This window comes from Doryrhamphus excisus, chromosome 1 (assembly GCF_030265055.1).
Source record: "Doryrhamphus excisus isolate RoL2022-K1 chromosome 1, RoL_Dexc_1.0, whole genome shotgun sequence".
NCBI classification, from domain to species: Eukaryota; Metazoa; Chordata; class Actinopteri; order Syngnathiformes; family Syngnathidae; genus Doryrhamphus; species Doryrhamphus excisus.
The window spans coordinates 21319403-21333733 of record NC_080466.1 but is presented as its reverse complement, the minus strand read 5'-3'; the positions used below and the strand labels follow the sequence as shown (position 1 = coordinate 21333733).

Genomic DNA, 14331 nt, shown 5'->3' with positions numbered 1-14331 from the left:
ACGTTAAGCAATGCCGTTTAAGTATACATACTTTATACTTTGGGATTAGTTGAAAAAGTTACTTTTTTTAATGAAATTATGAAATAATGTGTAGTGATTGCTTTGAAATGATGCCAACATACACTCAACAAAAATATACTTTCATTTTTCACAAGTTGAACTTAAAGGTCTAAAAACGTTGTGCCACAATTTTGCGGCTTCACTATATCATGGCTTTTCAAAACTATATGAACAAATCATCAATCAATCAATTTTTTTTTACTTAAATTGAGCATACTTTACATTGTGGTCATATGTAGTATTCTACAAAGGTCACTTGGTGTCATTAATGTTACTGTAATGTTTGGTGGGACACACAAGCACCAGACTAGATCGCTGGAGCAACAGGCCTTTATTGCAGGTTTGAACAATCACAGTAACTAATCCATCCAATCGGGCGGCCAGGCAATCCCAGGCCACATGTAGACAAACAACTATTCACACTCACATTAGAGTCACCAGTTAACCTAACATGCATCTTTTTGGAATTCGGGGGGGAAGCCAGAGTACCAGGAATAAACCCAGTGGGAAGAACATACAAACTCCACTAGAGATTCAAAACCAAATCTTTCGGATCGCCAGACTGTGTGGCTAACATGCTAACCACTAGGCCTCCATGTGGCCAGGCACAATAATTGCTAATAAAAATCTTTAATAAACACACTATGCTACTGTTATGGTCATAACCTACACAAAGCTAAAACTCAACTCTGAACCCCCAACATCACTTCCTGTCCACCCTCCACTCAGCTCCCCTAACACATTTATAACAACACACTTATTTACTTAGGCTTATTTATGTCTTTAATAAGACATAAAATTAAATAAGCCATTAAATGGCTTTTTTTATCGGTACTATAATACGAGTTTAAAGGTGACTATAGGGGTGTTATTTCATGTCTAGAGGGCTCTAATCATGTTAAACATATTTACAAGGTCATAAACACGGGCCCGGAACAAATGAACTGCGAGGAATGAGGGATTACTGTCTTCCTACTTATCTCAAATATTGTTCACAATTCTGTCTAAATGTGTCTTACTGAGCATTCATAATTCATTCACTTCACAAGTCTGCCGTAGACTGGCCACAATAAAAGACCACTCCAAAATGTGCAGTTCAATTTAAGCTAGTGCTTTTGTGTACATACATCGGAAAAGTTTTCGATCTTTGAGTTCTTTGAGCTCATTAAACATGGAAGCAAAAACAGAAATGTTGTGTTTATATTATTGGTCAGTATACATAGTTTTCATGGCAAACGTGTTTTAATTGCAGCCATATTTGCAATAGGAACAGAGTTTGTACTTTCTATAAAATCACACCACGTCCTTAAAAGTGTCTCAATCGGCCAATCGTATTCATTCCCGTGCAGAACTGCATGACTCCTTGAGTCCAAGCCCATTGTAAATGTATTTGTATTATTTGTCCGATGTTGCATTCTGTTTGTTATTCAACAGTGATATGAACAAGTGTTCTCAGTAGCCCAGAAATGTCAGAAATTGTTCAAAGTCAATGCCTCACATTTGATGTCAAATTCTAAATGGTGCAGATTCAACAATGGACTCTGTGGACGCTGTGTTTTACATTTAGGGTTTGACTCCGTCTGAGTGATTAAGTCATTACTTACTCTGCTATTTACTTTTATGGAGACGGTTGCAACATAAAAGTCAACAATAAATCAGCAACATACAGTGTATCAGTTGTAAATGTACATGTTTCTTTCACGTCAGGTGTTTTTGTGTTTGTCACAATGTAACTTAATAATAACATACTTCTGTGTGGCCTCGTGCTGTAAATTTAAGAACCATGTCCTGAGCAAAGGTTTGGAGAACTTCCTGTCAAACGTGTTGCTTTGTGTTCATACTATGAATTGTAAATGTTGTTTAGTTGTCACTTTTGCAAAGCCTTTTTGCAATATTGTTTTACAATGTGTACTAATATATTACAGTTATTATATGAATATGAATATATTTAATGACACAAAACATTGTGGATTTCTTTCTCAGCTCTTTTTTTTCTTAATTGCTTGTCATTGTTTAGCTTGTTGCCATTAATTCAAGAAGGAAAGTATAACTACTGAACATACCAACTTGGTAGACCTAAAGGCAGATTTTCAAATAAACTCTTGTTACACTGAAAAATGTTGTTTAGTTACTGATTTTTTATGTAAAACTTTTCAATTTTTACTTTCAAGGAACAGTGATTATTACAAATATTGCACAGGAGCTTTCCCTCCTAAATATAATGTACTCTTTATTTAAAACATATCAGCCTTATTATGTGGAAATGTAATTTATTCAATATATATACTGGATTTGCAGAGCAGGAAGACATTCATATTAGTAATACAATTTAAGAAGCAATCTGCTCAAGAAAGAGAACGCATTAAACATACGACAACGTTACAGTTGTTACAGTAATGCAAATACAAGTGTGAAAAAATGATCACGATTGGCCAATTTTAACCTGAGAATGATTTAATTACATACATTGAATGAAAAAGCAATTATAATAAAATAAAACTCGAGAAGAGGATGTCTTAATCTGTGTCGTCGATGTCCAGCACAGGTTCACTCTTATGCTACACAGGCCACACAGCAACCACGATGATGGCAACGAGCAGCAGCACGATCACCACCATCATCCCTGAGGGAAGGCAACAGAAGAGCAAATTAGATCAGAAGGACCTATAAAAGCTGGAATCCTGAATGTGCACAATAGTGGCCCCTCTTGGAGAGAGAACAGTATTGGAAATGTTTACATGCACAATGCTCTAAATACAACATGACAGCGGCTGTAGTACCAATTGATTTTCTCATATGGCGTCCAGGGTATGTATTCACCTGCAGAGAGCACCAGGCATCTATTTGTGTGTTTATTTGGAGGGAGGCCTTTATTTGTTCTCATCAGAATAATCATTTTACAATAATAATCATTATCCAACGAATCTATCAATTATATTTATTTATATCAATTATAATTTATTATGCGATTCGTCATTTTTTTTATTTTAAAATGTACAAAACTTCTAATTTCAGCTTCTCAAAAGTGAATATTTTTAAATTTACTGTACTATAAACTGTACTGCTTATAATCAGGTGCAAATCACAAGCTAACGCATTTGAACTTTAATAGCATGATACAGTGATACAGTGAGCAACATTTTTGGGAAAACAATGCAGAACAAACTAAAACAAGCTTGTTCCTCCAACACAGAAGCAAGCTTAAAGGGGACCTAGCATTATGCTTGTCCACTTTTTTGACCTCTCGGTGTAGTCAGATTGTTTTATTATCATTTGAAAGTGAAGTTTGGGATGGCTCTGACAGTTTTTTCTAACACCGGCTCACTGTGACTTCATAACAAGATTTGTGAGAAGTCGCCAGCTCCATCCACCGGGTGACTTCCTTATATGGGCATGCCCGGGTACAAGCTGTTAGCTGTATGAGCTGAGTGGACGTGCCTGGAAGCGGGCTGTGGGTAGAATACATTCAAACAGACTATTTTGGAAGTCCAAGGAAATCCAGCTAGAATAGGTGCAGCTTCTGGAAGATCTAGAAAGCTTTCTGTTGCTGCTCTATGGGTGTCCACAACTCGATACAAAGGGCCGAAAATCAACATACTAGGTCTCCTTTAAGTTTACTATCAGACATCTTAAATGTAATAAAAATACACGAAAAAACACATTAACGCATAAAATAAAAACAATGCATAGATTTCGAGTCATGTCATAAAATGGGACAGAATTAATTACCAATCCTTACCCTCATGCTTCCAGTTATGATGTGAGATTTGATTTCCTCCTCCCACATACACCCACACAGTCAACATCACCTTCAAAAATATGTTAAAAAGGTGGTGGGATGGCACGGAGCACATAACACAAGATATACTTTCCTTTTTCAAATAAGTAAAACTGTCCTTACTGTTGCACAGACAAAATTGGTCTGATCACACTTCAGTTGCAGTCCTGGAACCCACCATGTTGAAGTAAAAGTACTTGTGCTCTCCATCAGTCTTGTAGAATTTTTATAGGAGGCACGGTCAATAGGATACATACCGGAGTTTTACGATGTGAAATGCTGCAGCAGACACAGATCTGCAAAACTTATTAACAAGTGCAACTGGATGCTTTGTTGATAAGGTCGAATTGTCCATAGGTATGAATGTGAGTGTGAATGGTTGTTTGTCTATATGTGCCCTGTGATTGGATGGCGACCAGTCCAGGGCGTACCCCGCCTCTCGCCCCGAAGTCAGCTGGGATAGGCTCCAGCATACCCCCACGGCCCCAGTCTGGATAAGCGGCACAGAAAAAGAATGGATGGATGGATCGTGGGTGGTCTGGTAACGTATCCCCCGTGAATAATGGGGATCTACCGCACATCACATTCATTCATGAATGACAGATCATGGGCCTGTTGTTCTCCAGTGAAGTCTACATTCAAATTCCAAACCCAAATACACACATAGTATGAAATCAATAAGCTCTTTTTCTAATTACCACTATAAGAAAATAAGACTATTTTAATAGGTTGTTTCTGCTGCCAACTGTAGCATTTATGTGAAGCAGCTGAACTCCTGAGATGGAAAGGAGTAAAACGCATACTTGGAAGTGTACGGAGACCTCTGTCTGACAACTGATTCCTCCTTGATCTAACAAAATCCCCAAGAGCTTAAGCTCTCACTGCATATCACGGTTCTGCTTGTGATGACATAGCGCATATTACATGCGTTCAAGAACCACAATCGCCTTATTAACTACAGATTGCGCACTATGATAGGCATGTGTTTCTGACTCGGCCTAGGAGAGCATAATTGTTGTTTTTCCACTGATACTATGGAAGCAGGAAGAAAAAAATCTACAAACAATGTATCAGGCCTCCTCACAGTGCTTTACCTTTAGGACCTAGGAATATCATGCCATTAGTTATTGTTAATTTCCATAACTATATAAAATGCAGGCCGAATGGTTAGCACGCAAGCCTCACGGCTAGGAGACCCGAGTTCAATTCCACCCTCGGCCATCTCTGTGTGGAGTTTGCATGTTCTCCCCGTGCATGCGTGGGTTTTCTCCGGGTACTCCGGTTTCCTCCCACATTCCAAAAACATGCTAGGTTAATTGGCGACGCCAAATTATCCATAATTATGAATGTGAGTGTGAATGGTTGTTTGTCTATATGCGCTCTGTGATTGGCTGGCCACCAGTCCAGGGTGTACCCCGCCTCTCGCCCGAGGACAGCTGGGATAGGCGCCAGCATCCCCCGCGACCCTCGTGAAGATAAGAGGTAGAAAATGAATGAATGAATAAATAAAAAATGCACTTGGAATGTTAACACCCAGGGAATAAGATTCTGAAGTATATTAATCAAATAATCAATTAATAAATAATAATTAAGAATTGACACATGGGTGATCTTTATAAAAATCTCTGCAGGTTGCCTACTGCTCATTTGGACAATTTGTAAAACGTATCGAGCTCAATGTTGGTTTGTTGCTTTATTTTGAATAATTTGGATTTTGGTGATGCGCCGTGAAGGCAAAATATCGGGCAGGGCTGACCGCTGTCGACAGTCCCATCATTGACTCAAGATGTCTATTGTTATTTAGCACATTGATGGTATTTTGCCCAGCCTTTCACTTAGAGTTTACATTTCTCTCATTCTTTGGCACTCTGCTCCTTTTTCCCTCCCCGGCAGCCTAATTAGTAGTCTCTCCAAAAGGGGAAAAGACAGGGCGAGTTAGTTGTAAGCCATTCTGGAGAAAATGATGCTTGCAGTCGAAGTGGTGGTCTGATGAAATGGAATTAATTGCTTGGTTAAGGAGCTGTCAAATAGGACAAGCTTTGTGAAGCTGGGTAAATAGAGTTTGCTTAACATCTCTTTTACCTAATGAAGGTAATTTCACTTTTATACAAAACATGAATTAAAAACATTTGTTGAGTAGAATCCTTTGTATCGTTGCAATCGTTAGTATGCCTATGAGTTTCTGGTTGACTTTTAAAAATGTATTTAAAACATGAAAATGTCTTGCCTGTTCCAACATCTGTCAGCAATTCCATTGACAAAAACGAAAACATTGATGACGGAGGTGTGTACTATGCATGTTAAATTTGAACGCCGAGCTCTCTCTGACACACTATAATAAAAACCAGACACTGAGACAAATGAGACATCCACCCTGACCCTCCTTTTCTCTTCCCTTTTGACCATCATCCACGTCTCTGACTAAACAAGCTGCTCCTTGACCCTCGGGAGGCCTCCAGAGGCTAATGGCAAAATGACGTTTGCTTGCCAAATAGATTAGAATTCTGCTGTGACAGTGATGCTTGAGAGAGAGAGATGCTCCCTCTCTTGATAGACTGACCACCCAGGAGCTTTTGTAGGCCACAGTCTGGGTTCATCCCATCTGAGCAATTTTCAGACACATCAGCAAGACAAATTACTGACAAAAATACGAATAATTGGTGCGAGCCATGGACAGGCGCAGACAACCCTGAACCTCCCACACTACTCACTCTGTGCCCTTTGCTTATGGTTCAAAGATCTTTACGGACCACAAAAGAATAGAATGACCCTCCAAAGACAATGGACACATTTTATGTTAAAATTAGCCTGACACTCAACCTTTTTCCCCCACGAATATTATCGACTTAACAATGGCATGTGGAGCCAATATGGAAACAAATAAGATCTATATATATAATATATATTTTTGCAATGTGTCAGTATAACAGCAGATATTATGCACTTTAAACAGAAATTAACTGACAGTGAAGCTATTGCCAACAGGCTAGTTTTACACAAAAACTACACAGAATTATGTTTTTCACGTAAATTACACTGCCATTAAAATGTTTGCAGATTTTTCGGTTTACCTCGAAAATGTAAGCAAAAATATAGCATCAGTTCAAGTACATTTCCCAGTCAGTGCACAACATGGTGCACATCTGAACCGATACTGCACATTGCGTGAGGACTGTGTTTGCAGTGGCAGAGCATGCCGCAACCCATGCAGTGGTCATTTGGTCCAGCGCACCACTGCGTTGAGATGAGCGTGATGGCGCACCAGGATAGGTGTCCACATTTTCAGCTTGCCGCAGTGACAATTTTGTGACAAACAATGCGCCAAAGGTGTGCTGAAAGCTCACCAGCTACAACCTGGTCTATTCATGGCGCAGGCGAAGCGCACCCTGCGCAGTGGTGAATTCGCCATGGCAATGCGTATCATTTACATGGCACACCTGAAAAGAATTTGCAGTTCTATCACTACTTGCTGAAGACCAGGAGTGAAAACAGAAAGAAGGCATAACCCAAACTAGAAGGAAAGGAAAACATGGACAGTATGAATGGGGGATGGCTGACTAGAAAACATCACTTTGAACAGAACTTCACCAATAAGGAATAATTATTAACTGACATTAACTGTTAATTTATCCATAATCCACAGTCAAAAAATCTTACATTCAGTTGTGACCTCGACTTTACTGACATGCATATTTTATACATATTATTTTAGATTAGGGAATTAGATTTGGATTTAGTCTGGAAATGTCTGACTCATTGTTGAACTTCATAAAAATATCGTCAAACCCCAATTTTCATACGATATGATGTCATCAAAAAATTTTGCTTTAGAGATTATTCCCCTGTTTTCGCACACTGTCATGAATAATAAGTTCCAATCAGTCATTTATAAAAAAATTAGCATTGTTTTCTGCATGTAAAATTACAATTATTTTCTATAAACTGTATTTTTTGTTAATATTTCTGTCTGTCTGGAATGGATTAGTTGGATTTCCCTTATTTTATATGGCAAAACTGCCCATTTTTCGCACGTTTTTATTTGCGTCTAACCTCTATTACAAATAAGACAGCCACTAAAAAATATGTTAAGAATGCCATCAGCTGTCAAGGACTGACGTCGCTATGTCTGCTGAGACATAACACAAAACGCCGGCTTTGGATGAGATGTGGTTTTGAAAAATAAATAAAGGCTTAACGCTTAGGAATTATAAACATGCTGCCATGGAGAATGAGGGAAAGCCCTACCAACAATTTGTGGCATGTAGTAGTTTCAAGTCTTTCTCTGCTCGACACAAAGAGGAAGGCTAACCAACTGTACGGACCAGCAAGAAGATGACAGCGGTGAACGGAAAAAAAAACTGATGTTGAAGAATACAGGGAATTTTCCGTTCAGAGTATCTACAGTATAAGCATGTAAGTACATGAGGGAATTTACACACCATCCAAAAAGTCATGATGTATAAGTTGATGTCTAAGTTGATGCATTACACATACACCCATGAATGTCCTTTAATCCCAATGTGAGCAGATGAAGGAAAGGGGTGCGGTGGCAGCTCTGGGATATGCAAACAAGCTCACACTCCGGCACCATGGGGACACAACCAACAGAATGAAGCATTTCAGGGGGAGACCTTCATGGTGTCTGCTCTGGTTCTGTTTCGCATCTGTGATTGTTAGCCAGGTCCCATCACACAACAAAGCAACATTTGCCTAAGCAATACTGTGAGTACAATGAGCAAACAGAGGTCAGCTCTCGCTCTCAGATTCAACTGATTCCAGTTGCGCTAGTTCTCCTCAGAGAAGATTTAACGATTGGCAAAACGTTATAATATACCATAAGTCACACTTTTTTTCATAGGTTGGCTGTTCCTGCGACTTATACTCCAGAGCAGGGGTGCTCATTAAGTCGATCGCGATCTACCGGTTGATCGCGGAGGTGGTACTGGTCGATCGCTGGTCGATCGCGGCGTGACATTAAAAAAATATCATCCTAGCATCAATGCCGTCACTTGATTGATATACAGGGCAGCCATTCAGATGACAACTGAATGTTGCCCTTCGGGCGACCAATCAAATCAAACAACGTCTCTAAGTGCAGCAGAACTTACGATGTCAGCCTATCATCCATCCCCGTTACTTGATTGACATACAGGACAACCAGTCAGATGACAACTGAATTTTGCGTAATTTTGCGAATTCATGCGTAAACAACGATGCAAAGTGCTAAGCTAGTCGGCGAATTGCGTCAGATTTTAAGCCCTCGCTAAAGTTTATGGTCACTAAAATGAGTGAAGTAGCTGGACCAAGTAAAAAGGCAAAAACATGTCACTTCCATACGGAATGGGAGGTGGACTTTTTTTTTCACAATGTCTTTTTCGAAGTGCGTTTGCCTGGCTAACCTGGCTATCAGCAGCTACTGTCCGGACTATGCATCCCTGGCTGGTTCAATTCAGTGCAAGTCATCAAAGTAAACTCAGGTAATTACAAAAAATGTTAATAGTTAATTATGTGTGTTTTGCAATATTGGCTCATTTGGTTATGTAAGGTACATCAACATACATTGTACGTACAAATAATCCTCAATACATTTGAAAATAAATAGATGTTTTGCATTTTTGTAGTGGGTAGATCATTTTGACTCGGTCATTTTAAAAGTAGCTCGCATGCTGAAAAAGTGTGAGCACCCCTGCTCCAGAGTGACTTAGAAATGAAAAAACTGTTTATGTTACATAAACACTGGACACCTTTTCTGTTCATGTTTATTTTTTGTGTAGCTGAATAACCATTGTGTTAGCATATCTTACACCTATTCAGCCCGTTCTCTATTCTTTTATTAATGTCAGTGTCACGGTCGGTCTCGAGAGCATTAAGGTTCGACCCCAGGATGCAGAGAGCAGGACCAATTGCAGGTAAATAATATTTATTGCGTGCAATAATTGCAGCAGCAGCAGCAGCGAAAAGCAACTCAGGGAACAGACGTACAAATGATAATGATCCCACACCGGGAGAAGCACACACCTGAACTAAATACACACTATGGCAACTAAGGCAGACACGGGGAAACAGGAAGTCATATACAAAATAAGAGCGTGCAAAACGGAAACCAAAGCCCAGACAGGAAACTCAAACTCAAACTGTCACGTGGGAACCCACACAGGGCATGACAGTCAGAACTCACCTTCCAAGAGGACGTAATGTCTGTTTTGGTCAAGTAGTTTGTAAAATGAATTACCCGCAAAAAATGCGACTTATACTCCAGTGCGACTTATGTATGTTTGTTTTTTTTTTTTACCTAATTATGCATTTTTGATCTTGTGTGACTGTCCGGAGCGACTTATACTCCAAAAAGTACGGTAATGTAACTTTTTGTATGACTAGTGTGAGTGTCATCATGTGATGTTTCTTAATGGAGATTGTTAAGCATAATCTAAACAAATAAACATGACCATGACACATGTACACTGTGCAGATATGTTCTTGTGCATGTCAGGCATAGAATCACCTCTTCCAAGCGTTCAGTGGCTTAGGAAGGGTACTGCATTGACATTATCGGACGATAATTGATATTGTGGCAGCTGCTGTTTGTTTCATCCGACGGACGATACATTTAAGACTGTGAAAAACTGTGAGCTGTGTCTGCAGTTCTGTCTCCAGCATTGTCCCACCGAAAGCATCATCTGATTGGTTACAGGCAGAACCACGTCACAGGTAATAGCCAATCAGCAGTGACAGCTGTGCAGACACTGCGCTCACAGACAAGGATGGGGAAGCTTTATTTATATGTATTTTATACAGAAAAGGTTGCAAGGTTTGGGAGGCAGCAGACGCTCTTACAGGTGCAGGTACCTGTTTGAGTACAAGTCAAGGAGCAGGACCCTTAGATGGACTGCCGAGTGTGATTACTCATGATTGACACGATGACGAGGCCACAAGTGAAAAAAAAATGAGAATGCTCACCACAAGAGGCAGACTTTGTTTCCACCAGCTTTACTCGTCGCGTCTCATTACGAATGCGGCCATCTGTCTTGTCCACAAGATGGGCAAGGTCATCGATGATTTCTAAAAGGTAAAAAAAGGACATTGATCAAGACAACTTTTTATAGTTTACAATAGTAATATTGAATAGACAAAAGAGTTAATCACCCATTTTATTATCAGAGTTGAATATGTCAATGCATTCAAACAAATTGTTTTGGGATAAATCAAAAGAAGCATGACATTCAATATAAAAAGTTTAATGAGAACTGAAAGTAGAGATCTACAACTAAGTCTGTATAAGACTTTAATCTGCTGGGATCCGTAGATCAACACTACAAAACAATCCCACAGGAGAAGTCATCTGGATCATTTATTTTGATTTTGAATTGATACATTTGTGCCACTACAATTAGTCATACGGTTATTGCCTTGCCAGCCTCTTGATTTTGGCTCTACAGTAACATCAAAATCCATAAGGGATTCCCAGCCATGCCAAGAGGCCGAAGTGATAGAACATAAGCTTTATATGCTTTTAACTATAGCTACAACTCATATACAGTATAGAATATCCCTTTACTTCACCACCTGTGGCAGGTCAGATCTCAAAAAACATAATTTTCAATTTCCTATTGTAACCTATGCTTCCATATGTGACAGCTATTGGCCCTGACTTGGATCTGGCAGACCACAAAGAAGGCCCTGTTTCATGCAAGGTTTGTTTATTTAAAACTCTATTACACTGAATAAACCTCCAAAGCCACAACATGGATAGCATGGCATGTGCATTTGCACACGTCATTTGGAATAGAATAACTCTCATACATCATAATCTACATTCAGAACTCAAATTGTGAGCAACAGATATTTTCTAAGTTTATACATAAAGTGTGTATGTGAATGCACAATAATAACATACAATAGGAACATAATTACAGGTTTACAGACAGAGATGCTTTTTCTTGTTTCTGGCAAAATCGGAGGCAATTTTTCACATCGGAAATAATGTAAATCCAATAAACCCATTCCAGACACCCAAAACTGTTTAAATTAAATACATTTTATAGAGATTAATTATAGCTTTACATGCAGAAAACAATGGCAAATAATTGGATGAACCTTATTGTTGATGCAGACGTCCCATACATCCTGGCAAGATTAAATTTAATTGTGTTTCTCACCATCTTTATCAGATTGTTGGCACTCGCAACTTTGCTTGGCCCCATAGCGGGTTATTTTACAATTAATAAAAAAATGCACAAACAGTGAATCAGCAATGTATAGGATGTTTTGTTTGGCCAATCGGTTTCACAAAACAATACAGTACAGGGTAAATGGACGAGTTATAGCTAAAGTCTACATTTCGACTTAAACTTAAACTTTATTGCTCTCTGGTTCTACCATATACATACTGCAAAAAAGGTCAGTAAGGATAATTCATAGTGCCGCCTACAAAGAACATACTAACTCCTTATTTCTAAAATCACAAATACTTCAACTTGCTGATAACAGCTAAATAAACAAATAGAACAGCTAAAATAATGCCTAAGGCTAAAAATAACCAATTACCTAAAAATGTCATCCAATACTTCTCTACAAGAGAGGAGAAATATGATCTCAGGGAAGAACTAAATTTGAAACACTTATATGCTAGGACTACGTTATGCTAGCCATAGCATTTCAGTATGTGGAATCAAACTATGGAATGGATTGAGTAAGGAAATCAAACAATGCACAACGATGAGCCAATTCAAGAAACAATACAAGCAGTTGATGTTTGCTAAATACAAGGATGAAGAGTCTTGAACCAGTCATGATGTGCTACATATATCACTATATTGACACTTAATTCAAAAAAAATTTCAAAAAAAACCAAACAAAACAGACTGTATTATGGAAAACAGGAAGTGAAAAAATGTAACAGTTACTGATTGTAAAAGTACCAGATGAAGGGGTAAGATTTAATAAGCTTTGCTTCTTCCTACTCCTTTTGGACATGTGGAACTGTGAACTGATGCACTCAATTGTAATCTGATGCATGTTCAAATGGAATAAAACCATTACCATTACCATAAACTGACGTACAGAAACAGGCAATTTGTCTTATCAATCTAAGTGATTAACTGATGGTAATTTCGATATGTGCAGTAACAAGAACTTTATTTTACAATGACACCTCAGTGTGGGCTCATGGTGCAACGCAAACACTATTTTAGTATGGAACATTGCTTGTTTTGCTTGAGATTATAAAGAAAGACAGAATATGTGAATATAACTGACCATTGACCCTGATTGGTTGGTTAGTTGACTAGTGGGTTGTTCACCATTGCCAACATTAACACACACATCTTATGTTCAATTGCTATACACAATGTGTCTTATTGCAAACATTCACCCTGTGGGTCTGTGCGGAACTAGGTTCTACCAAGTTTCACATACATGGCATTAAATCAGGGGTGGGGGAACTTCCTAGCAACTGCCACAATGTTGTTGTTTTTTTTTTTTACATCTTTCTGACTATGTGTGTGCGAGAATGTTTTTTGCCGCAATTGAGCTCCTCCAACATCTGGCCCTCTGAAGAGCTTGGCCACATGTGGAGATTAGACTCACTGTTGGACACCAACCCCCTGCCACACTGACAGCCTCCCTGAGCCAACAGGTTGGGGGTCCTTTAATGCATCATTGGTTGGTTTCTCTGGAGAAGTCATTTGCTGAGTGATGATGAATGTCTTTTTTTTTTCATATTATAATGCATTATAAATAATTAGGAAATACGTTGTCATTATCATTATCTTATTATCTTTTATCATCTTGCGACTAATCTACGTTAATACTCCACAAAGCACAAAGGGGTAGTTATGAAGACGTCAATTTAGATGCATATTTTCAATGCTATTACTTCAGAGCCATGCAATAGGTGTTCTCTATTGATACAGGTGTTAAGACGATATACAAATATACATATACCAACACAGACAACCTTGACCCTCTACATTCATGTTACTCTACCCATTTGTGTGCTTTTACCTCGGTTTACCTTGATCTGTCAATGCACAAGATAGACATCACAACGAATAATCCATTGATGGATGACCGAGTGTTCTATTCTCTCTGTGAAGACTTGGACTTTGGAGGTGCAACGTCACAACTAGTTGAATTTCCCTTTATGGATTATAAATATGATTGTAGAAATGAAAAATTCAAAACAAATGCAATATAGATCCTAGAAAAGATAACTGGTATGGACTCCAGTACAGCGGTTTCTGTGTGCCCCGGTTTATTGACACAATTTATGTCTCGGTTTTTGCTCACTGTCTCGGTTATCATACAGTGAAACAGTTTGCTTAACAAACTAGTCGAGGGCCCAAACACAGTATCCACACATAGATGACCAAGTCTTTGTGCAAAATGACCATGGCTCTTTCACATTTGGTACAATATAGACAGATTCCAGTCAGGGAATCTTTTAATCTTCTTGTACGGGAGGTTTATTCGGTCATAGAACACACACAGAAAGA

General features: G+C 38.8%; 1 protein-coding gene across 1 annotated transcript in view; it reads right to left on the bottom strand.

Annotated features, from left to right (window-relative positions):
• Positions 1-2319: 2319 nt before the first annotated feature.
• Positions 2320-14331, bottom strand: part of stx8 (syntaxin 8) — a 29764-nt gene continuing 17752 nt past the window's right edge. The window contains exons 7-8 of the mRNA XM_058083432.1: positions 10796-10897; positions 2320-2683 (exon numbers count right to left, since the gene is read on the bottom strand). Of these exons, the coding sequence (XP_057939415.1) occupies positions 2619-2683; positions 10796-10897 (167 nt within the window). The 3' untranslated portion in view covers positions 2320-2618. The remainder of the gene's footprint in view (positions 2684-10795; positions 10898-14331) is intronic.